General features: G+C 38.8%; 1 protein-coding gene across 1 annotated transcript; it reads left to right on the top strand.

The window, feature by feature from the left end:
• The first annotated feature begins 1,563 nt into the window (after positions 1-1,563).
• On the top strand, positions 1,564-25,250 carry LOC134734516 (putative dimethylaniline monooxygenase [N-oxide-forming] 6). The gene is made up of 7 exons (XM_063627235.1): positions 1,564-1,695; positions 9,500-9,662; positions 10,769-10,911; positions 12,677-12,876; positions 15,023-15,378; positions 17,253-17,325; positions 24,895-25,250. The coding sequence occupies exons 1-7, from the start codon at positions 1,564-1,566 to the stop codon at positions 25,235-25,237; spliced, it is 1,410 nt and encodes a 469-aa protein (XP_063483305.1). The 3' UTR covers positions 25,238-25,250.
• The last annotated feature ends 853 nt before the right edge of the window (positions 25,251-26,103 follow it).

Consider the following 26,103-nt stretch of genomic DNA (forward strand, 5'->3'; position numbering starts at 1 on the left):
AGATGGTATCCAAACCTGTTACTGTGGCACTTTGGTATCCTTCATAACCTATGTCCTGCATGTTTAACCCATATTCTGCTATTCCCATCACTTATGGTCCAGCAAAACTGAACTAATTGTAGTTCCCCCGTCACGTGTTCTTACTTTTCTATGCATTTGCACATATTTTTCTCTCTGCCTGTTTTCTATTTCTTGTCCCTTATCTGTCTGGAAAACATCTATTCTTCCTTCAAGACTCAGCTGTCTTGTTACACTCCTTGAAGCCTCTCTTTTTCTTCCTGCAAGTGGACCTAGACTTTTCTCCCTACATGCTAGCACTACACTGAACCATACTTCCACTGTGACATTTATCATCTCTCTCACCACTAGACTTCATGGTTCCAGATGGAAAGCACTGTGTCTTCTCACCTTTGAATCCCCCAAAAGACTATTATAATGCATGACATATAGTAGGCTGTAAGTACAATGAAAGGAATGGCCAGCGGAAGGAAAGGAAGGAAACAGAAGCAGGAAGGACAGGTATAGAAGCTGGAGGGAGCCAGAGACAAGGTTCAGAGACCATAATTCTGTCTTTTGAGTTCACTAGTTTTACAAGCTCATCTACAAGGGTTAGTTCAGCAACTCAGATCAGTCCCTAAGTTTCCAGAAATTTGAGCTACTTTTCACTGTTGGCACAACAAAACGTTTCATTATAGTCCAGGTGCATAGCCTTTATTTATATATTCTATATTTCCAAAGCAAAAATAAATAAAAGAATCATTGTTCCCCTAATCTCCCAGGAGTTTCACCTTACAGCTCCAGTGGCCACGGCAGTCACTGTTTTATACTTTTTGTAACAAGAACCAGAGACTTCATTCTTGCCTTTTTCCTATCCCTTTCTTTTTACTCCACCCACCCCTCCCCTGTTCTTCTCTTATCCCTACCACACTTAGTCCTTCTCTTTCAGATTTTACTATGGCTCTATACCATTAAAAATACAAGGAAAAAAAAGGAATTTTTACTTTAAGAATAACTCCTCCCCCTTTCCCAATTTTTACATCAAAAGATACTGTTAAATGCCATTCTCTTCCACATTTCAAGAACTGCTGATTCTCTGGGGATAGAAAGGTGATTGCTTAAGAGGTGAAGCCCCTTAGAGCATTCAAAATGAGGAGTGATTTTGTACAGAGGATATCATGCAGCAGGCTGGATGTCTAGTTCCAATTCCTTTATTTGTTACCTCTGAGACCTTGAAGAAGTAGTTTCTAGCCTTGGCAGACCAAAGCTTCATCTGCAATTGAGAGCATTGGATTAATGATCTTCAAGGTCCTTCCTGCTCTAGCATTCACTGAATCTGCTATTTTTGACATATTGAATAATCAGAAGCAGCCAGTTTTAGTATCTTATTATAGCAAAAGTGGTAAAAATAATGAGCATATACTATCAATGTGCATCTATGTCTTCTTATGTTTGAGTGAGGATCCTGATACATAAACCTTGGCTGATAATTTCTACTGAAAAAAATCATAAGTATTAAAGACACTCTTCTGAAGATGTTCTCTCCACACTCTCCTACAGGCAATCATGAGCAAGAGGGTTGGCATCATCGGAGCTGGAGTCAGCGGCTTGGCTGCCATACGGTGCTGTCTGGAGGAGGGGCTGGAGCCCACTTGCTTTGAAAGGAGCAATGATGTTGGAGGCCTGTGGAAATTCTCGGTGAGTGGCACATCATTAGAACACCAGTGGAAGGAGATGGGTTCCAATGCAAATCAAATCTGGTCAGTTCTAATTCAGATTTAGAAGGCAGATCACAAAAGCTCCAAATCTGGAAAGTAAAATCTTACCTCTCCAATCATACTAATGCCCAGAAAACTATTTCACACTAGCAAAATTTGTCCTGAAAAGAACATTTTCAGCTCATTAAACACCATCACCTGCATGGTGAAATCCAGATCTCCAAGCTGTAAAGGGCACTAACGTTAGTAATTAGTCAAAAATATACCATGGCCTTCCCAGGTAACTGAAACAATTCTATTCTTTATTGCTCTTAAATGCCAGGAACACGATTAGAAAAGAGACAAACAAACCTGGACTGAGATCCTGAGGTCAGAAGTCCTGAGTTCTAATTTCAACTTGTAGGTTTTCTAGGCAGATAGATTTCAGGCCAGTTGCTTTTGTTTCCCTGGACCTCAAATGCTCATTTGTCAAATGCGGAGGATATGATTCTATAATTAACTTATGTCTATTGGGCAGATAGAAATTATTATAGATGATGATTGTGTGTGATGTGTGTGCGGCTGTTGAATAGCCTATCAGCTCCAAATCCAGAGAGAAAAATTATGGTCTTTGCCATTTGGGATCATTGTAGAAATAATATTATTAGGAAATAGTCCTTGTAAACACATTTTTTTTTTTAATTTCAAAGCCAAGTTTGGAGAAACTTCTAGTTCTTCTGTCCTGAATTTCCCAGCCATTGTAATCAGTTGTCGATGATACATATTTGGCTTGAAAACATTATATTCACATCATTCATATTGTAACTACTTCCTGTCCTGGTCTCAGTTACTGCTCTGCCTGCACCAATAGCCTCCTCCAATAGAGTATATCAGTGCTAACTTAGAACACATTTTTATGCTTCTCCAAGCCTTTTTTAAAAAAAGTTTTGGTTTTGTAACCCTGAAAGCACTCCATTTTTATTTCCCAGTAAGGGGTAATCAAGAGTTAATATTTTTCAAGAATTTGATTTTCCTTATTTACATTTGCTCAGGGAAATGTGGACAGCTTAGAGTAAATCATAAAATGGCTTTCTACCATCTCCCTAGTAACAATTAAATGATGCTTGAACATCTATTCTGGTAGTTTGTGCTAAGTACTGGGATGACAAATATGGAATATAATCACTCTTTGTAAATGGTTCCATTTCATTTGATTAAGCAAGCCATAATATAATTCCACAAGCCTTTGATAGCAAATGGGCAAAAACTCATTTGATAGCAGAACCTCTTCTGAAATCATAAGGTTAAATACCGTGAATTGGATCGACATGAAGCTAAGGCTCACTTTCTGTTGCACGGCAGAAATTTTATTGCATTTGACAGATTGCTGCCCCAGATCTGACTGGGAGTATTATGGAGCAAAATCCAAAAATGTACACATTCCAAAATATATTTGGCCCTAAGACTTAAATAAGAGATTATGTAACTACAACAACAAGATAGACCTTGTCACCATCAATTCAATGGATGAGTGCCTCGAGCTTTTAGAAGAGGGCGGACTACGGAAATCTTAGTAGGTCAAAGAAAACCTCCCACAGGGATGACACTTAGCCTTGAAGGATAATCCCAGACAAGCAAAATAGAGGACCACCTGTGGCACAACTCCTAGAGAGTGCATTTCCCAACAAAGTCTGCGAATGGCACTCCATAGGCCTATGCAGTCATTGGCAGTGTGCCAGCACCAGGTAAGAGAGACCAACAATCTGTGAAAGGCACAGAAAAAGCAATGAACATGGTGTGTGCAGAGAGGGATCCATGAGTTAGCCAATATAGCCAGATCAGAAAGTTTACTTAAGGAAGCAATAATATGATACAAAGATCAGTAAGATACAAAGTTGGATTCTGAGTTATCAATAAGATTCAAAGTTGGATTCTGAGTTATCCACAAGAAGAAATCTTCTTTTCCATAAGGTCATGTCTATAAGCAAAATTCTACTCAAAGGCCTGGTGAGGAAATGGACCCGTACAAATACTCAAAACCTTAGTCCCCTCCACATACCCCAACCCTTCCTTCTTTTCTTAGAAAAGTTGCTTGGCACAATATATAATCAGAGAAGGATTTTTTTTATGTGTTACATAAGACTTTATCTTGTAAGCCTTTTTTAGAAGGTGTTCTAGCAGACAGAAACCTGATAATTCTGAACTTTTCACTATTTGCTTTTTCTGAGAAATGAAAACCAAACAGGATTTAAATACTAGCAGGCTGAATGTGAGTGTGTTTTAAGTTTCATCTACTCCTAAATAGGGCCTCGTGTCCTCAAAAGATTTTATTACTGCTGTGATAAGAAGTTGCTTAACAGCCAGGTGCGGTGGCTCATGCCTATAATCCCAGCACTTTGGGAGGCCAAAGCGGGTGGATCACCAGAGGTCAGGAGTTCAAGATCAGCCTGACCAACACAGAAAAACCCCAGCTCTACTAAAAACACAAAAATTAGCCAGGTGTGGTGGTGGGTGCCTGTAATCCCAGCTACTCAGGAGGCTGAGGCAGGAGAATCTCTTGAACCCAGGAGGCAGAGGTTGCAGTGAGCTGAGATCACGCCACTGCACTCCAGCCTGGGCAATAGAGAAAGACTCCATTTTAAAAAAAAAAAAAAAAAAAAAAAACGCTTAACAATAGGTTAGTAGCATTTTGATTGCAAAAGCTGAAACCAGGACTATTTGAACTTTTTCCCATTCATTTATTCCTTTGTTCATTCAATGAATACATACTGTGTACTTTATGTGTAGGGTACTATATTAAGCATAGCTGCAGACAAGAGGCCAGCCAGCACTTTAAAAGCAGTGAGAAAACAAGTATTAGAATAACTATAAGTGACTATATAATTAGGGCAGTAAGGATAATGGGAGCTTAGTAAAGCTAAAGATGATTTGGTAGTAGCTGAGAGGGAAGATAAAGAAAGGCATGAGAAAGTTGAAGGCAACTTTTGAGCATATTTCAAGGGCATAGTTAGACAAGGAGATATGGGACTCATAAGCAGAGCTGGAATAGGAAAGAAGATCAAGGTAGACAGCTTAGATGCATGTACAACATTCTGAAATTAACCTCTGACTTTGCCCTCAAGTTACTTATGTTCTCATGAGAAAGATGAGAGATGAACACAGTTATCATCCAAGACAGATGGTGCCCACAGCTCCTTAGATCTCTGATTCTAGGGTAAGCTCCCTCAGCTAGAGGAAGAGTCAAAGTTGAATTTCCTCCTTACTGGCTCAAACCACACCTCATACTGAAATAATAAAAATGCATGCTCCCTGGAGTGACTTGTTTTATAATACATTTGCTTTTTTGTGTTTGTTTGGAGAACAGTCTTTTAGGAAAAATTCCAAGGAGCTGTAGTGTACATACTCTTCTCTCCTTGTGTTATAATTGGCTGAGGTCAAGGGGCAAAAAAGCAGAGATTCATTCAAGATGGAAATATTCCAAGGCCTTAGCATCTGTTTCCCAGAACACAGTCTTACATTCTTTAACCAGGCTCCATCCCACAGTTCAGCCCTGCCTCCTTCAATAGGCAGCTGAAAAAACCTCCTTCCCACCTCTCCTTCTTCTCACAACCATCAGTAGAAGGCACTAGCTGTGGGTGAAAGGGAAGCACTCAGCCTGCCAAACTGCTGGACATGAGCCTTCACCCTTTTTCTGACCTCCATAAAAATTTTAAAAAGTTTAAATTCCTGTGCTTCCACGCTTATGAGAAATACAGCAACCATGAATAGAGGAAGATTATGTTTTCAACTTGAGAAAAAATACTGAGGCTTTGGGCAGCCCCCCACTTCCCCACTGGGACACAATCCTCTCAACCCTTTCCAGCACTTTTTGTCTCCCTCTTCCAGAGGTCATCTGGTGTGAGAGGGAGATACACATCTTGAATCCAGCAGCAACGTGACATTCCATCTCTTTCCCCCATTGCACAAGAGTCCCTTCCGGACCTTGGGAAGCAGAAGCTGCCAGCTCTGAAATGTATTTTCAAGGCAGCACATTGTGTGCACTTTTACCCTAACCTCACAACTGAGAGGAAATGTTTATTTTCAATTTAGCCTCTGACTGCTTCTAAAAAATAAGCCACTTTTCAATTACACAGAGGCTTTAAAATGAAGCGCCAAGATTTAACACATGTTCTAAGGGCTCTGGTTTCCTGTGTTTCTTTGGTGAGGAGTGAAGGCCAGCAACTGGTGAGCCAAAGAATAGGATTCATTTACAACAGAGCAGTGGTTCTCAAAGTGTGGTTCCTAAACCAGCTGCATTAGCATCACCAGGAACTTGTTAGAAATGCAAACCACCCCAGACTCCACCCCAGACAGATTGAATCTGAAATTCTAAGAATAGGGCCCAAGAATCTACAGTCGAAGGAGCCCTCCAGGTGATTCTCATTACGCCAAAGTTGGGAAACCACTTCAATATTGGGTTGTTGCCAATGAAGAGTTTGCTAAACTCCAAAAGCAAATAAATAGGCTAGAAGTCAGAGCCTCCTCTAGACAGTTTTGTTTCTTGTTTTTTTGTCTGTTTATTTTTAACCTGAGTATAAGATCAGAACCAGTGGTGGCATAGGAGAAAGCAAAAACCACTAAGTGACTATAAAGACAGAGCTAACACTGAGGGTAATTACAGTAAGAGGATTCACGTGGAAAGAGCTCCAGTTCTGTGCCAGGTGCTACGCGAAGGGCTTTCCATTCCATATCTTACTGAGAGCTTTTAATTTTTGTTTATGCTTTTAAACATTAAAAGGGTTTTAGTCAACCAAGAATTGAACCACTGTGTTCACTGAAGGGAGGGGTCTCATAACTTGTACTGTTGAAATTAAGATATGTGTGGGTTAGAGAAAAAGGAGGCAGCAAACTATTATCAAAATTAGAGCCAAATGTTTGGGCGCCTCAGTCATCAAATGTTGGCTCTGATTATAAAGCATTCATGCATTGATTTTTTTTCTCCTAGACTTATTAGTTCACTAGTCTCTGAGAGCTTTCAGACTACCTTAGAAAATGGAGGCAGCTATCCCATCATTGTCCACTTTCCACCCTCATGCTCTGATGTTTTGGAAATAATCCAAACTGCTTTAGTATATATTAGGAATTTTGTCAGTTCAATGCCAATGAGTTGTGGTTCAAAAAACCACAGCATTTGGTAGGAATTCTCCCATTACATTATGAAAAGGTTAACAACTTAAACGGGAAATATAGTCATTGCCCCTATCTTTACCCACTCAGTTAGTTTTTTTATTAAAAAAACTTGAGATTTCAGCATCGTTTCTGTGAGAATAATGTTTTACATTTATTTGGGACTCTTTATTGAGCATTTCTGTCTGCACATTTGGAACTCTTAACCTCAATTAACTGCTGCTAAATGCAGAACACATGCATATAGTGGGAAAAACAATCAGCAAACTTATGAACCGTGGTGATATTTACATCATTATTTCACCTGGAGTAGCCCCAAATGTATAGTTAAAATAAAATTTTCCAATAGTCGTTTTATTACATTCATTCATTACATTCATTTACTTCCATTATGGTATTAATATCAACAAACATTAATGAAGTTCCTATTGTGTACTTGCATTGTGCTGTGTGCTATAGGTAAAAAAGAGGTCTAAGACTTAGCTCTCAAGAAGTTATTTCAAAATAAATATATAAAGAGTAAGTAAAAGATTCCAGTAACAATTTCAATCAAAGAGAAAATTTTTTAAACCTATCTATGGTTTGTTTATAAATAAAACAATGCTATGGAGATCATGAAGCAAGAGGCAACACTTTGAGGGAAGGTATTTTCTAGAGGAGGTAAAATTTAGTTGTATTTAGTAGGTGTTTTAGATAAATGAGTGGCATGAGTAAAATTAGAGAGGTGGGAAAATGCCCTGCTCATTTGGAGAACAGTAGGCAAACCAAGTTGGTTAAGAGGGAGATATATCTGCTAGGATGAGATATGGCCACATATATCAGTAAACTAGTGTGTACTGTGACTTTGAAAAATAGAGGATTATTTTGCAACCATGTAAAAGAAGTCCAAAGAAGGGACATCCAGAGCTTATGTGATGGCACCAAAGTCATCAAAGATTCAGCTTCACCCTTCTTAGCATGAGGCTTACATCATGAGGTTTGCCTTGTGGTCCAAAACAGTTGCTGAAGCTTGAGCCATCATATCTGCCTTCTAGGCAAAAAAAAAAAAAAAAAAAAAGTAAAGAAAATAATGAAGGGCAAAGGGATGTTCTCTCAGCTGAATCAGCTCCCCTTTTACAAATTCTCCTGAAAAAACTGTACAACATTGCTTATATCTCACAGGCCACCCTAGTTGCACAGGAACCTGGAAAATGCATCCCTTTTCTGGGTATGTTGTCACTCCAAACAAAATCAGGGTTCTGTTAGTAAGAATGAAGGGAGAATGGACATTAGGGAAGCAATTTGCAGAATATGTTCCAGAAAAGTCTGTGGGAATAACAGAAAATAAAACTAAAAGAGTAAATTGGAACAAAATTGTATGGACTTAATAGTAATCGCATTCAAAATGTAGAATAAGTCTTAGAGGCTGTGAAGTAACAGAAATTGAGCAGGAGACATGAAATGAATATGATCCTTTAGGAAGATTAATCTGACAAGCAGGACAAAGGATGGCTTGTAGGAAATGGGAGGCTGAAGACAGGCTAGTTATAGGTTCTTGCCGTAGTCCATGCAAGGGGGTGATAAGGACTTGAATGAAGGCAGTGTTAGCAATCATGGAAAGAAAGCGTGAGATTGGGAGAGAAATATTGTTAAAACATGAGGCAAGGATGGAGAAATAACAAGGAAAACAAGTCATGGATTTGAAGCGTAAGTGGCTGGGAGGTTCATGTCATCATTCAAAGAAATAAGAAAGTCAGACGCCAGTTTCAAAGGAAATTTAAGTAGGTCAATCAAAATCTGCTACATACGAGGAAGTATTAGGTGGCCCTCCAGATGGAAAGGTCAAGCCAAACTGGATAGAAGAGAGACCAAGGACAGATGTATTTGTATATTCATACCACGAAAGTTGCTAATATTTCTTTTTTTTTTTTTTGAGACGGAGTCTCGCTCTGTCACCCAGGCTGGAGCGCAGTGACACAATCTTGGCTCACTGCAACCTCTGCCTCCCGGGTTCACACCATTCTCCTGCCTCAGCCTCCTGAGTAGCTGGGACTACAGGCACCTGCCACCACGCTCGGCTAATTTTTTGTATTTTTAGTAGAGATGGGGTTTCACCATGCTAGCCAGGATGGTCTTGATTCCTGACCTCGTCATCCATCCGCTTCGTCCTCCCAAAGTGCTGGGATTACAGGCATGAGCCACCGCGCCTGGCCATAAAGTTGCTATATTTCTAAGATAGAGTATTTATGCAGAGCAAAAGAGACGCCAACGATCAAACCTTGAGATATTCCCATATTTATTGAGTAGATGGAAGATGAGGTCAGAAAAGGAGGAAGCCATGTCAGTAGAGGGTAGCCATAAGAAAATAACACAGATTTGTTACATGACATCATTCACAAAAATATTCAGTGTGATTTACCCCTAAATCAACTAACCTGATGTCAAAAAGTAAATCTACTCCAGTGAGTAATTTTTCTTGTGAGATTCAAAGACTCACTGAAGATTCACTGTGACTCCAATTTTAATATCTTTCTATACATTTCTGAATGACCAAGAGAGCTCGTAACAATTATTTCCTCCACAGAAACAATGCAAGAAGGAAAAAAACTTTCACATGTAGAATTGTAAATAGAAAAATAAATTTTCTGGTTTTCTTAAAGACCCTGGTTTCCAGTAGAAAGAAATGTCCCAGCTTCTTAGTCATGGGCCAATGGGTTGTTGTTACTGAAAAGGATGGGAAACAGGAATCTACTATTTTTGATGCTGTAATGATTTGTTCAGGACATCATGTATACTCCAATCTGCCAACTGATTCCTTTCCTGGTAAGTTTGGAAAAAACATAATAATCTAAGGACTTATATGCAAACATCAAGAGTTAGAAACATATCTTTCTATAGATATTACATAATGATTATTCTTAGATTTCAAAAGAAAAAAATTAAGTTTAATGATAGGATGTAGTAATAAATAGCCTCATAAGTCCTTATATTAAAATAATCAAGGACTGCAAGCCAGAGATCAGACAAACACAAGTTCCTGTTTTACAGACCGTAACTCAAATATAAGTTCTGACAGCACACAGGGTCTTCAAGCACAGTTACATTAAAAAAAAGTAGAGTCCAACTGCGAAATGGTTTAAAGAAAGACACGTTTACTTTTGTTATTTATTGGAGACTCCTAAGTTTCTAATTTCATCTTCATCCACAATTTGCAAATAAACTTTAGAAATCTCAGTGATTTGTGTGTGGGTACACACATGGGTGTGTGTATAGCAGCATACTTCATTACCATCCAAAAGTGGCAAACCTCAAAGAAATACAATATAGATGGAGCCTTCCTTCCATTTTTCCTTCCTTCCTTGCCACAGGAACACAAACTATTCAAAGATATTAGAGTTCCCATGTCTAGGTATGATGTCCATAGGCCAAGGCAAATTAAAGAGTGAAGGTTCAGGAGGAATATAAGATTAAAACTCTTAATGTTAACGGGCAGCATATTTAATGTTTATGAGCATGGGATCAGAACACCTGGCCTCAACTTATTATTCCACTAGTTCCTTACCACTTAACTTCTTTGTCTCAATTTCCTCCTCTTTTAAAATAAGGACAATAGCCCACCATGCAGGGATGTTATCAAGATTAAATAGTTAAAACATGTAAAGCATTTATCAGAGGATCTAGCCCACAGAGTTAACTCAATAAATATTCACCATTATTATTATCGAAACATACATTCTCATGCCTTAAGATTTTTTAAGGAACTAAAAGTAAGTTTTAACGGGCTTAATGTCAAAAAATGCTAAATGGATAAATGCACTTCAACTAGGGAATTTTTTAATTACAACTGATAATAGGTTTAAAAAGACACAAAGAAAACGTCTTCATAATTTCTGAAAATCAGTTCAAACCACTCGCCATGTCCCACTTAGGCCTGGACCAGTTTCGAGGCAACTACCTCCATAGCTGGGATTATAAGAATCCAGAAGCCTTCAAGGGGAAGAGGGTCCTCGTGATTGGTCTGGGGAATTCTGGATCTGACATTGCTGTTGAGCTCAGCCGTCTGGCTACACAGGTACATGACATAAAGGTTTTGGGAAATAAACCTAAGGTAGGGCTGTGCTACTAAATGAGCAGCCAAGGCACTGAGGATGGTACCTCAATGTCATACCACAAGAGATTCACCTCTTGTATGTGGCCCTTTAAATCAAGGAGGACTTGAGACATCCTCTATGTGAAGCTAGTAAGGAAGTACATTCCATTGAATCCAGAAGTAAGTGCATGAGTGTGTGTATGTATAGATGAGTGTGTATGTGTGTATTTCTTGTTTTCATTTTATATTCTGATCACCTCCAAATAGACTAGCTCCTGGTCAGGCTTAATCTTTATTTATTTAACAGTATTTATTATAACCTAACATGCAAAAAGCACGTGTTTACCACTCTGAAGGTCTGAAAGATATGCATGACTTGGTATTTACTAACATTAATTCAATCAGCAGCAGATGCTCAACAAATATTGGGCACTTACTATGCTTACTATGTGTCAGAACTATGATAAACTAAAAATAAATGCATAAATAAGTTAGACTAGTTCCTGACTTCAAGGAAGAGTCAATGGATGGAGATGGAGTTGACAGGTACACACAGACTATCACCAGAGGAGATGGTGAGTCTTCCAGTAGAATTAGGTGTGGCAATAGGAACACAGGGAAAAGAGAATCTAACTTAGCCTGGATGAGGTCAAGGAAGACTTCCCAGAGGACTCCAAGCTGAATCATGTATCACTGATAGACCCTAAAGAAACAACATATTTTTAAGAAAACAGGTTCTCAATAAATTAATTCTTAAATGGATGTAAATAAAACCTAAATTTTTTAAACTAAAAATTCCCTTCAGTTATCACAAAGTTAAAGTCTATTTTGCAAAGATGGTAAAATAGATAAGCAGCCAGACTCGTCTCAGGGCTGAGGCGGTTGCCATGGTTTGGGTTGCTCAAGAGAAGTCCTTGGGGTATGTGTATAGGGAGAACTGGAAAAGACAACCGGAGACAGAGAATAGAATTAAATCCTTGACATCTCGTCAGCCTAATTTCAGCTAGAGATATAGCTACACTTTTCCCCCACCTAGTCCACTATCACCAGCCACAACCACTGGGGCTCACTGGATCATCTGGTCCCTACCAGACTTGCCATCTTAGTCTATGAGTATGTGAAGATTAAACCATCACAGTTGAACACAGAGCCCTGTTGTTCCTAGAGGTATGGTTCCAATCCTTTCAACAACTACACACCAGCCCTCAGGGGTAGTGAAAGAATCCTGTCTCTACTAGTTTAAATTTTAGACTTTTTAAAAAAATTTTTTTAAGTTCTGGGATACATGTACAGAACATGCATAGGTATGCACATGCCATGGTGGTTTGCTGCACCTATCAACCCTTCGTCTAGATTTTAAGCCCCACATGCATTAGGTATTTGTCTTACTGCTCTCCTTCCCCTAGCCCTCCACCCGCCAACAGGCCCCGGTGTGTGTTGTTCCCCTTCCTGTGTCCATGTGTTCTCATTATTCAACTCCCACTTATGAGTGAGAACATGCGGTGTTTGGTTTTCTGTTCCTGTGTTAGTTTGCTGAGGATGATGGTTTCCAGCTTCATCCATGTCCCTGCAAAGGACATGAACTCATTCTTTTTTATGGCTGCTAGACAATTTATTTAAACCTGCCTTTTAAAAGTGTTCCTACTTGGATATTGAGGAAAATGCATGGAAGTGCCCAAAGAAGTGTGTTGTGTTTGCTTATTTCTTACAGAGTAATACTGAAATCTGTGTTGCCTTTCCCCACCAGGTCATTGTCAGTACCAGAAGTGGTTCCTGGGTCATGAGTCGGGTCTGGGATGATGGCTATCCTTCGGATATGATATACGTTACCCGCTTTGCATCCTTTCTCCGGAATGTCCTTCCTTCATTCGTCTCTGACTGGTTATATGTCCAGAAGATGAACACGTGGCTTAAGCATGAGAACTACGGCCTAATGCCATTAAATGGGTACTTAAAAATGGAAATTTTTTTATTCAAAAAAGGGAGGGCACTCATTTAATGAATTTATTCTCTCTAGAACTTACTTTTGTTGTCTCATTGAGCCTAGAAACATTAAACTCAAGGTTTCACAGGTGACAGAATATACTCAGAGACCACGTATGGCTTAGAAAACTTATTGAAATTAGTCCAGTACAGAAAGGGTATGGAAAAATCTGAAATGGAGATGATGCAGACAGATAAATCACCCTGACATGCATGACTCATTTGTGGTAGCTACAAGCTATAGCATAGAACTTTGAGGACTGAACAAACTCAGATTGGTTTTTTGGAAGAATATCTTGTCCATGCTTATGGGTGAACGAAGACATCAATAATAATACCTGCTTCTCAAGACGGTTGTGGTATTCAATAATATAAAAATATAAAAATTGCTTCATAAATGATAAAGCTTTAAAAAAAATGGTTCTCCTTAGTCTCAAATTTTCTAATGTGCTTCAAAGGAGCAAATAACAAAATAGTGTTAATCAACATGTCTCAGCAAGTAGGAAGTCTCAAAACAAAAGTGCACACTTCCTCCACCCCTGAAATGTTGACATTTTTGCAGAACCATCAGGAGGCATGGAACACGTAAAGTAATGGGGAGTCACAACTAACGTGGCCTGTAAGATTAGTCAGATTCATTTATTTACTTCTTTACAGAGACAGGGCCCAACACTTACTAATTAGGAAGTCATTCCAGGTAGAAGAATCAGCATATCAATAGAAAAAAAGAATATTTAAGTTGGTAAGAAAAGAAAGAATTGAGAAATTTTATCTCCTGGCCCATGCTAGCCAAAATGTTTCATTGTGTTTAGAGAAAGAGGGTAAGAAAAAGGAGGAACTGTAAATCAAAAGAGCAAATGCCAGATTTAGGAGCTAAACTGTCAATCCAAAGCACTTACACTACCAAGACTTGCAGACTGCTATAACCCTTAAAAAAAAATGTTGATTTTATGCATTTAAAATTACGTTTAACACTGGGGCTTGCTTGAGGGTAGAGGGTGGGAGGAGGAAGAGAATCAGAAAAAAATACGTATCAGGTACTATGCTTATTACCCAGGCAACGAAATTATCTATACACAAAACCCCTGTGACACACAATTTACTTATATAACAAACCATGGACCCCCAAACCTAAAATAAAAGTTTTTAAAAATTATGTTTAATATAATAAGTCCCATAGCTTGAGCTGGTTAAGATTTTTTATCTTGTAAGAGTAACTATAAATTATATTTTGGCCTTGCCATTTAGACAATAAAACACAGTTTTGGAAATTCATTCATTCTAAAAACTAAGCTTCCTTTTGGAAAGGGTTCCAATTACCCTAAGTTTCTGGAGGGAGAAAGGGGGAGGAAAAACAGGTTTCATTGCGGTCTATGTTTTGCTACCTTGTAAGGTAAAAGAAGAGGTTGCAGAATTAGATAGAAAATGATGTGGAAGTATAGAGACAAATTTCAGGATTTACAAGGTTTCTTTGTGTCTGAGATACTTGCAGGAAATTCCAGAATCTCAAAGGAAACTTAAAATGAAATGTATCATCCTGAAAAATATGATTCCTAGAATTTTGGCAACTAAAATGCAATATCAAAGTTGTTACACTTTTTTGTGGACACAGCTGATGAAAGAAAACCAAACATGGCAATAAAACTTCCCACCACTGCAGGTCTGATTTCCCCATATAAGACAAGACTTTAAAGTTATGATAATAGTGCACTTATAACAACAGTGCTTGCATGTGCCAGGAACTGTTTTAAGTGCTTTAAGGATAATTGATCATTTAATTTTCACAACAACCTATGAGGAAGATTCCACCATCATCTCCATTTTACACATAAAGAAACAAATACAGAAAAGTAACAACTAGTAAGAGACGGAGCTAGGTTACGAACCTGGGCCATCTGCTTCCAGAGTTGGCATTCTTAACCACTTTATTAGGTCTGTAAATTAGTTTTAGTCTCATTTAGGAAAGGAATTGCCATGAGAGAAGAGAGTTCAATGGCACTCATGCTGATGTTTAACTGCTCGATGTCATTTCAATGTTATATGGGCTGTTGCAGGTATTTCTTGGAAATGAGCTATTTACAGCAAGGGTGTTTGCCTCTAATTTCTGTAGTTCCCTGAGAAAAGAGCCTGTGTTCAATGATGAGCTCCCATCCCGCATCCTGTGTGGCACTCTGTCCATCAAGCCCAGTGTGAAGGAGTTCACGGAAACCTCAGCTGTGTTTGAGGATGGGACCATGTTTGAGGCTATTGACTCTGTCATCTTTGCAACAGGCTATGATTTTTCCTACCCCTTCCTTGATGAGACCATCATGAAAAGCAGAAACAATGAGGTTACCTTGTTTAAAGGCATCTTCCCCCCACTAATGGAGAAGCCAACCTTGGCTGTGATTGGCTTGGTTCAGTCCCTTGGAGCTGCCATCCCCACAGCAGACCTGCAAGCCCGCTGGGCTGCTAAAGTATTTGCAAGTAGGTGGGCCATTCTGTCTTTCATTCATTTTATCAATGAACATGTACTGAACACCTGCTGTATGCAAAGCACTGTGCTAGGGATACAATGAGAACAAGACAAACATGTTCCTTGGCCTCTCAAAGCTTAAAATGGGGTGTGGGGGATGCCATAATAGGGGAAATTTGTGGGGGGGGGCTCTAGTGAGGGGAGTTGGACAGTGAATTATCTCGCACAGAGCAAACAGTATACAGGAAGTCATAAAGGTGAGGAAAAGCATGAAAAGCGTAAAGACCCAGAAACATTTTGGTGGAAGGGAATATAAAGCAGAGGCAGGGAGTGGCAAGAAATACAGGTTTGTAAGCCACGTTAAAGAGCTTAAACTTCTCATAGAGATTAAGGACTTTGTAAGATTTTAAGCAAGAAAAAAATAGCAGAGGATAACTGCAATGTCAGGCTACATTATGAAGACTGGAAGGGCCCTGGTGAGTGTTGGAGGTGTGCCAGAAACCTCACTGGTGTCAACTTCTGTCAGAATAACAAAGTCAGGCCACTCTGATTCTCGTGACAATCTTCTTCTTCTCTCCCTCTACTCTAGACCTCATGGTCTCCAGGGGCCACAGGTATGCTTGTGTGAGGAAATCAAGAATATGAGGATTACATGGAGAAAGGCAATGTCTCAAATATATTGATTTAATTTACTCCAGTCATACTGAATGTTATCATTATTATTGAAAAGTGTTCTTTTATTCAAGTATTCTCCAAAATATTGACCAATATAGGTATAACTTACTTAACATAACTAATCCATAAAAACTTACACTATTGGTAATTAATAAAACATTACAATCATGGAATATATATATTGTCTAAAACTTTGTAGATAAATAAATTTCTATTTCAAATACACCATGAAAGATCATTATTTAAATAAACCCCATCATGAAATCTTTTGTAAAGGTGCTCCCTGCAAAATACTTCTATTGCCTTTTTCCTTTGAAAGGCACAACAATGCCAAGACCCTGAGGTATTATGAAAAGACTAAACCTAAGAAATTTACATGAAGCAAATGGTATCATTTATTTATTCAGCAAATACTTATTGAACACCTACTGTGTCAGGCTCTAACCTGGCACTTAGGACACAACAACAAACGAAGCAGAACAAAATCCTGGCCTCTTACTTTCTAGCAGGGTGTCCAGCCAATATCAATCATAGGGTACTGCCAGGCTGACATAAGACCCTAACGATGACTGGGAAATATTCATGCACCGCAAATTTTAGAGCAACTTTCCTCCACTGTTACAAAGGCAAATAAGCTACCATCACCTGTTAAAAGAAGTTGCATTGATGTAGTGAAATTCACAAAAAGCTACATCTTGTCTGCTGCCCCTTAAAACAGCTTACATAGCTGCAGAAGATGTTTAAAATCCTATGCTTCCTTCCATTACCTCATTTAAAATGCCAGAAACCTTAAAGGGAACTGTTTTACCAGATTCTTTCTTCAGAGAAGTTTTAGGAAGAGGCTACAGAATAAAAAAGGAAGAAATTATTAAGCTATTATATGCATGAAGTGTACTGAGCACATATTTTGAGGATTAGGTCCTCCATAATGTTACAGAAATAAGAGACTGAGTGATTTGAAGCTACGAATATCTCTGCTGTCACTATCTCACAACAGGCCAGCTTTGCCATTCCCAAAGGTTCATTAACTTTTCAGGTCTTTGTTTCTGTGAACTGGTATTTTGCTAAAGATATCAAAGACATCTCCAGCTCCTCTTAATACAAAAGTTCTCAGGAATATAGTTTATAAAAACCAAATTATTTCCATCATATGTCATTATATATTTCTGATTTATGTTTTTCAATATTTTTCTCTTCATTTCTTTTCTAGACTCATGTACTCTGCCAACCACGAATGAAATGATGGATGACATTGATGAGAAAATGGGGAAAAAACTCAAGTGGTAAGCAACTGTACTTGCTAATAGAGCAAGTCCTAAAATGTGCCTTTATATGTAGAAAAACATTAATATGCTCTAAATATTGTCATTAGTCAGAGTTTACATTTTCCGAACACTTGCAATAATCAAACAATATTTAGATAGTAAACAGTCATTACACTTCTCTCGTGTAACTCAAGAATAGAGGTTTTCTATCAGGGATAATTTTGCCCTCCACGGGACATATGGCAAAATCTGGAGATACTTTTGGTCATTGTGAGTGGAGAGGGCATGCTACCAGCATCTTATGAGTAGAGAACAGGGATTCTGCTAACCATCCAACAATGCAGAGCACAGTCCACCAAAACAAATAATTATCTGGCTCAAAATATCAATAGTGCTGAGGTTAAGAAACAACTCTATAAATGACTACAGTTGACCTTTGAACCACACAGGTTTGAATTATATGAGTCCACTTATACGTGGATTTTTTTCAATTAACATAATGCAGACTGGCCACAGCGGCTCACGCCTGTAATCCCAGCACTTTGTGGGACTGAGGCAGGCGGATTACCTGAGGTCAGGAGTTCGAGACCAGTCTGGCCAACATGGTAAAACCCTGTCTCTACTAAAAATACAAAAAAGTTAGTCGGGCATGGTGGTGTGCACCTGTAATCCCAGCTACTCGGGAGGCTGAGGCAGGGGAATTGCTTGAATCAGGGAGGTGGAGGTTGCAGTGAGCCGAGATCACGCCACTGCACTCTAGCCTAGGTGACAGAGTGAGACTCTGTCTCACAAAAAAAAAAAAAAAAAATGCAATTTTTTGGAGATTTGCAGCAATTTAAAAAACTCAAGGCCAGGCACGGTGGCTCACACCTGTAATCCCAGCACTTTGAGAGGCCGAGGCGGGTGGATCACGAGGTCAGGAGATCGAGACCATCCTGGCTAACATGGTAAAACCCCATCTCTACTAAAAATAGACCAAAATTAGCCGGGCATGGTGGCGGGCGCCTGTAGTCCCAGCTACTCACAATGCTGAGGCAGGAGAATGGTGTGAACCCAGGAGGCGGAGCTTGCAGTGAGCCCAGATTGTGCCACTGCACTCCAGTCTGGGCAACAGAGTGAGACTCCATCTCAAAAAAAAAAAAAAAAAAAAAAAAAAAAAAAACCTCAAAGATGAATTGTGTAACCTAGAAATATTGAAAAAAATTAAGAAAAAGACGCCATGTATAAAATATATGTAGATACTTGTCTATTTTATCATTTACTACCATAAAATATATACAAATCTATTATTAAAAATTTAAAATTTATCAAAACTAAATGCATACAAACTCTTACAGACTATACATGGCACCATTCATAGTCAAGAAAAATGTAAACAAACAAAGATGCAATATTGTCATAACTGCATAAAATGTAGTACATAATGTACCAGTATAATAATTTTGCAGCCACCTCCTGTTGGTATTGCAGTGAGCTCAAGTGTTTTGAGTATCTACTTAAAATGCTGTGTGACATTAGTAATTTTCACCTGAGCAGCTCATAGCTCCAGTAAATTCTGCATCACAGTAAAAAGTGATCTCTCAAGGTTCTCACATATTTTTATCATGTTTAGTGCAATACCTTAAGCCTTTAATAAGACCATGGGCTCCATATAAAGTGTCATTGATGATGCTGGAAGTGCTCCCAAGAAGCAGAGAAAAGTTATGGCATTATAATAAAAAAATTGAGTTGCTTAATATATACTATACATTAAGGTCTGCAGCTATAGTTGCCCACCATTTCAAGATAAATGAATCCAGTGCAGCTATGCCAGCAGGCATGAAATCTTGCACTTTTTGTAAAATATCTTTTTATTTTGGATTGAAAATGCAGCTTTTTATATGGGTGCAGGATTGCTATAAGAAATTATACATATAGACTCTAATATAATTTGAGAAAAAGTGAAGTCATTATATGACAAAGCAAAAGGAAGGTGAAGGATCTAAAGCTGGAAAATTTAATGCCAGCAAAGGATGATTTGATTATATTAGAAAGACCTTTGGCTTAAAAAGTGTCAAGATAACAGGAGACATGCTTGCTGCCAACCAAGAAGAAGGAGATGAATTCCCAGATGTCATTATGAAAATCATAGAGGAAGAAGGATATCTGCCTGAACAGATTTTTAATGCAGACAAAAGTGCCCTATTCTGGAAAAAAAAAAAAAGCCACCAAGGCCATTTATTAATAAGGAGCAGAAGTGAGCACCAAGACTAGGCAGGAAAGAATAAGCTAACTACTGTTTTGTGCAAATGCAGTCAGATTTATGATCAGGATAGCCCCTATCTATGAAGCTACCCCCTCAAGCCTCAAAGGGAAAAGATGAATATCAGCTTCCTATCTTTTGGTTATACAAGACCCTTTTTCTGGATTAGCTCTGTCAATGCTTTGTCCCTGAAGTCAGAAAGTCCTTGCCAATAAGAGACTGCCTTTTAAAGTTTTTTTGATATAGAAAATGACCCTGACCACCCAGAACCCCATGAGTTCAACATCAAAGGCATCAAAGTGGTCTAATTTCCCCCAAACACAACATTCTAATTCAGCCTTTATATCAGGGAGTCATAAGGACCTTTAAGGCTCATCACATACCATACTCTATGGAAAAGATAGTCAATGCTGTGGAAGATAACCCAACAGAAAGAACATCATGAAAGTCTGGAAGGATTATACCATTGAAGATGCCCTAATTGTTATAGAAAAAGCCATGAAAGCCATCAATCCTAAAACAACATATTTCCCCTGGAGAAAACTATGTCCAGATGTTATATATGACTTCAGAGGATTTACAACAGAGCCAGTCACAGAAATCGTGAAAAAGATTGTGGATATGGCAAAATAAAAAGGCGAGGTTGAAGGGTTTCAAGATATGGATCATGGAGAAATTCAACAGCTAATAGACACCACTAATAGACACTTTTAATTCCACACTAGAGGAACTAAAAGATGACTTGATGGAGGTGAGTGCTTCCAAAGCAGTGCCATATGAGAAAGAAGACATAGAAAAAGCCATGCCAGAAATAAATTGACATTAGATAATCTGGCAGATGGGTTCCAGTTATTTAAGACTTCTTTTGACTTCTTTTATATAACATGGGCCCTTCTATGATACAGGCACTGAAACTACAGCAAATGATAGAGGAAGGGTTACTACTATATAGAAAATTTTTAGAGAAATAAAAAAGCAAAAGTCAGACAAGTTATAATGTATTTCCATAATTACACCAATGGGCCTGCCTCTCCTGCCCCCAATTCTACCCCCTCCATCTCTTCCACTTCTACCACCCCTGAAACAGCAAGACCAACCCCTTCTGTTTCTCCTCCTCCTCCTCAGCCTACTCAACATAAAGATGAGGATGAAGATGTTTATGATAAACCACTTCCACTTAATGAATAGTAAACATATTTTTTCTTCCTCATAATTTTCTTAATAACATTTTCTTTCCTCCAGCTTACTTTATTGTAAGAATAGTATTTAATACATATGACATACAAAATATGTGTTAATCAACTGTTTGCATTATTGGTAAGGCTTCCAGTCAACAGGTTATTAACAATTAAGTATTTGGGGAGTCAAAAGTTATACATGGATTTTTAACTGCAAGAGAGCTCAATGCCCCTAACCCCTGAGTTCTTCCAAAGTCAACTGATATAGGAAGTTTCTTTACTTTTTCAAACATTTAACATGGCATTGATATGTCAACCTAAAGGAAAACACTGAGGCAAACTTAATATAAAAAGAGAATTGATTTGGGCCAAGTTTGAGGACTGCAACCCAGGAGTACAGTGTCAAATTGCCCTGAATATACACTTCATTGGCAGCAGCTACAAGTAGGTTTTTAAAGGAAAAACAAAAGAGTCAACTTCTAAGTTGTTTACCAAGAACTTACATTAAAATTATATAAGCTATTGATTGGCTATATACTGTTCTTCATATCACAAATTCTAGGAACATGGAGATGATGAGTGAGACAGCTAGTCAGGAATAAAAATGCCTTTTAACAATTGCCCCCAGACATTGGTAGAGGGCAGCATGACAAGTCCCATACGCATGGCTATCTGAGCTTGATAAATTTTGCATACCTCACATAGCACAGACTCCTCTGAGCTATTTTTCTTCTCTCACATTGAATGCCACAATGTAGTCACCCATTCAGGGCCTGAAGAAGAAAAGAAATGGAACCCATCTCACACCAGTTAGAATGGCCATCATTAAAAAATCAGGAAACAACAGGTGCTGGAGAGGATGTGGAGAAATAGGAACACTTTTACACTGTTGGTGGGACTGTAAACTAGTTCAACCATTGTGAAAGTCAGTGTGGCGATTCCTCAGGGATCTAGAACTAGAAATACCATTTGACCCAGCCATCCCATTACTGGGTATATACCCAAAGGACTATAAATCATGCTGCTATAAAGACACATGCACACGTATGTTTATTGCAGCACTATTCACAATAGCAAAGAGTTGGAACCAACCCAAATGTCCAACAACGATAGACTGGATTAAGAAAATGTGGCACATATACACCATGGAATACTATGCAGCCATAAAAAATGATGAGTTCATGTCCTTTGTAGGGACATGGATGAAACTGGAAAACATCATTCTCAGTAAACTATCGCAAGGACAAAAAACCAGACACCACATGTTCTCACTCATAGGTGGGAATTGAACAATGAGAACTCATGGACACAGGAAGGGGAACATCACACTCCGGGGACTGTTGTGGGGTTGAGGGAGGGGGGAGGGATAGCATTAGGAGATATACCTAATGCTAAATGACGAGTTAATGGGTGCAGGAAATCAACATGGCACATGGATAAATATGTAACAAACCTGCACATTGTGCACATGTACCCTAAAACCTAAACTATAATAATAAAAACAAAAACAAAACAAAAAAAAGAAATGGAACCCTCAGATTCAACTAAACCTCATCTGCACAACTTCATCCAGTTCACAGAACAACTTTCAGAGTTGGGCACTTTTATGTGCTAACAATTCATGCAGCTTGATATCCTTTCTTTTAGCGCCCAATAGGAATAAAGATGAGGAAATAGAGAGGTTAAAATGTTCATCTTATTGCTTAAATGATAAGCTGCTCTTCAGAGTTTCAAAAAGCAAATTAGGCCACATTCCAACTAAAAGAACTATAGAGGCAGAAAGGGGGTGATCTCTTTTCTCTGTCATAAAAGGTAATGGCCAACACCCCTATAACAAAAGACAGGTTAACAAGAGAAAAACATAACAGATTATGTGCACATGTGTGCATGAGAGCCTTACAAAACATGAACTCAAAGAAGGGCAGTTCGTTCATGTTTAAATATTCTCTTCACTGGGGTTAGGGGAGATGGAAGTGTAAAAGCAAATGATTTTTCAGAGGAAATTAATGAGTCCAAAGAACAGCAGCCCAGACCAAGTTTCTCTGGGCTTTGGGGGAGGTGTATCACCCAACAGATTCATCTTGCTCACTGCCCAGAAAAGCTGATGCACTGAGAACAGCAGGTTTTTCCAATAGAGAGAATTTAACAAACACACAGCTGTCAGAGGCATTTGAACCAGAGTGACTCCATCTTGAATAGGGGCTGGGTAAAATGAGGCTGAGACCCACTAGGCTGCATTCCCAGGAGGTTAGGCATTCTTAGTCACAGGATGAGAAAAGAGGCCAGCACAAGATTCAGGTCACGAAGACCTGGCTGATAAAACAGGATTCAGTAACGAAGCTGGCCAAAACCAAGATGATGAAAAAAGTGACCTCTGGTCGTCCTCACTACTCATTATATGCTGATTATAATGAATTAGCATGCTAGAAGACACTCCCACCAGCACCGTGACAGTTTACAAATGCCATGGCAATATCAGGAAGTTACCCTATATAGTCTAAAAAGGGGAGGAACCCTCAGTTCTGGGAACTGCCCATTTCTTTCCTGGAAAACTCATGAATAATCCACCCCTTGTTTAACATGTAATCAAGAAGTAACTGTAAGTATACTCTGTTGAGCAGCCCATGCCACTGCTCTGCCTATGAAGTAGCCATTCTTTTACTCCTTTACTTTCTTAATAAACTTGCTTTCACTTTATGGACTGGCCCTGAATTCTTTCTTGTGGGAGGTCCAAGAACCCTCTTTTGGGGTCTGGCCAGCTAAACAGAAGGACAGGAGTTTATTACTACTCAAATCAGCCTCCATGAAAATTCAGAGGCTAGGTTTTTTCAGGATAGTTTGGTAGTCAGGGGCTAGGGAATGGGGAATGCTGATTGGCTGGGTCAGGGATGAAACCACAGGGAGTCAAAGCTTGTCTTCTGGTCTTCCTGGGAGGAGACCATATGACAAGATGAACCAGTTTACCAGTCTGGGTAGTGCCAGCTGGCCCATCAGAATGCAGGGTCTGAAAAATATCTTGAGCACCAATGTTAGGTTTTATAATGGTGATGTTATCCATAGGAGCAATTGCGGACTTCTGACTGCATGACTCCTGAACCCTAATTTCTTATCTTGTGGCTAATTTGTTAATTCTACAAAAGCAGTCTGATCTCCAAGCAAGGAGGGGGTTTGTTTTGGGAAAGGGCTGTTACCATCTTTGTTTCAAAGTTAAACTGTAAACTAAATTTCTCCCATAGTTAGCTTGGCCTATGCTCAGGAATGAATAACGGCAGCTTAGAGATTAGAAGAAAGATGGAGTGATTACATTTTTTTTCACATTTTTTTCACTGTCATAATTTTTTTAAAGGTGATTTCAGAGGTAACATCACAGGACATGGGAGACTAAAGGGAGGAAAGTATGTCAAACAAAGGCTGTCCTGTTCTGCAGACGAAACCTCACAGAGAGCAGCTCTCAGAGTCAGTAGCCTATGATGAAAGTTTCTCTGTCATATATTCAGCGGTGCCTGACTCTCAGTCTCTCTCTCCTGCAAGTTAATCTTTCCTAGAGTGGGCAAGAGAGGCCTCCGAGAAAGCCTAGTTTCCATCTTCTGTTTACTTCCCTTTATTTTCTCCACAGATAAAAATCTCCTTCACAAAAGGCAGCTTTTCAGGGCTGTTTCTGTCTGCAGGCCTTCTGAATAGCCATCTCAAAATCTGTCAAGGAAGTATTTATTTTGCAGTAAAATATTTTTTGTTTTCTTTAGTATGAAACAATTTATATTGTTAGATTACAGGAGTATTAAAACCATCCATGATCCCACTTTTAAACAAACCAATCTGAAAGTCTAACATTGGGGCAGATTCTAAGCAATGTCTTATAAAGAATAATTAAGTGTTAATGAGTAAACTAAGTTAATTAGTCTCCTTAAACCAGAGGGTCAGTTTACTCCAGGCCACATGGCCAAAGGCAAAAGTCCAACACTACATCAAACTCAAATAGAGATTAGGAAGGAGGAGAAAAGCAGCTCACTTAGCCAAAGAAAAAACAATAAATTCAATTTTGTGGAAAAGAAGGGCATAAATGGAGGTGCCACCTAAAATGTTATTTTTCTGAAAGAAAAAATAAGAAATTAATGCTCCTATTTGCAACTGTAACACTTATTCCAGTGTGTTCTCTTCTTTCTTCAGGTTTGGCCAGAGCCAGACTTTGCAGACAGATTACATCACATATATGGATGAGCTGGGCTCTTTCATAGGGGCCAAGCCTAACATAACATGGCTCTTCCTGACAGATCCCCGCCTGGCCCTGGAGGTGTACTTTGGCCCTTGCAGCCCACACCAGTTTCGACTGATGGGACCAGGGAAGTGGGATGGGGCCAGAAATGCCATCCTGACCCAATGGAACCGGACAGTGAAGCCAACCAGGACAAGAGTTGTCAGTGAAGCTCAGCGACCCCACCCCTTTTACAATTTGCTTAAAATGCTTTCATTCCCATTACTCCTTCTGGCTGTTACACTTCCATTTTATTAAGGAGAAAGTCTTTGAGGTCTCAAAGTTCAGCGTAGAAATGTAATCACACAATACAACACACACACACACACACACACACACAATCACAACATAGTTCCTCTCTCCTTTGCTGAAGATATGAAAATCAGTCTTGGCCCATTTGAATTAAAGTATAAGTAAAATGGAAAATACTCAGCCTCTCTCTCTCTGTTGGGAATCTGTTCTCTAAAAGCCTTTTCACATGCTGAATTGGCAAATTTGGGGATGCTTAAGGTAAGACAGGAAGTCGAATAAGCATGAGCACGGATTTTCAGGCTGAAAAAGTTTAATAAAATGTAAAGGCATTTTGTTTTGTCCATTATAGTATATCAACCAATGTATTTTTCACATTAACTGAAGTTCTTGACATTAAATCAACATAGAAAGATAAGTTTATACCAATACAACAACAAAGATAAAATGAACACATTGCTTGAAAGATACATACTGCCAAAGCTCTCCCAAGAAGAAACATATAACCTGAATAAACCTAAATCTATTAAAGTACTTGAATTTGTAGTTTAAAAACTTCCACAAAGAACAACAGGCCAAGATGTCTTCACTGGTTAATTCTGTCAAACATTTGAGAAAGCAGTATACCAATTATATGCAAAATTTTCCAGAAGATTAAAGAGGACAGAATAATCCTCAGCTCTTCGTATGAGGCCATCAAAGCCCTGACACCTAAACAAGACAAACACATTCTAAAAAAATAAAATATAGATCAATATCCTTCATGAAGAAGGATATTGATATGCAAAAATTCTTAACAAATGTTAATATAATCCAACAGTTTATAAAATGAATAGCATAACCAAGTAAGAATTATTCTGGGAAAGCAATGTTGG

This window comes from Symphalangus syndactylus, chromosome 12 (assembly GCF_028878055.3).
Source record: "Symphalangus syndactylus isolate Jambi chromosome 12, NHGRI_mSymSyn1-v2.1_pri, whole genome shotgun sequence".
Lineage (NCBI taxonomy): Eukaryota > Metazoa > Chordata > Mammalia > Primates > Hylobatidae > Symphalangus > Symphalangus syndactylus.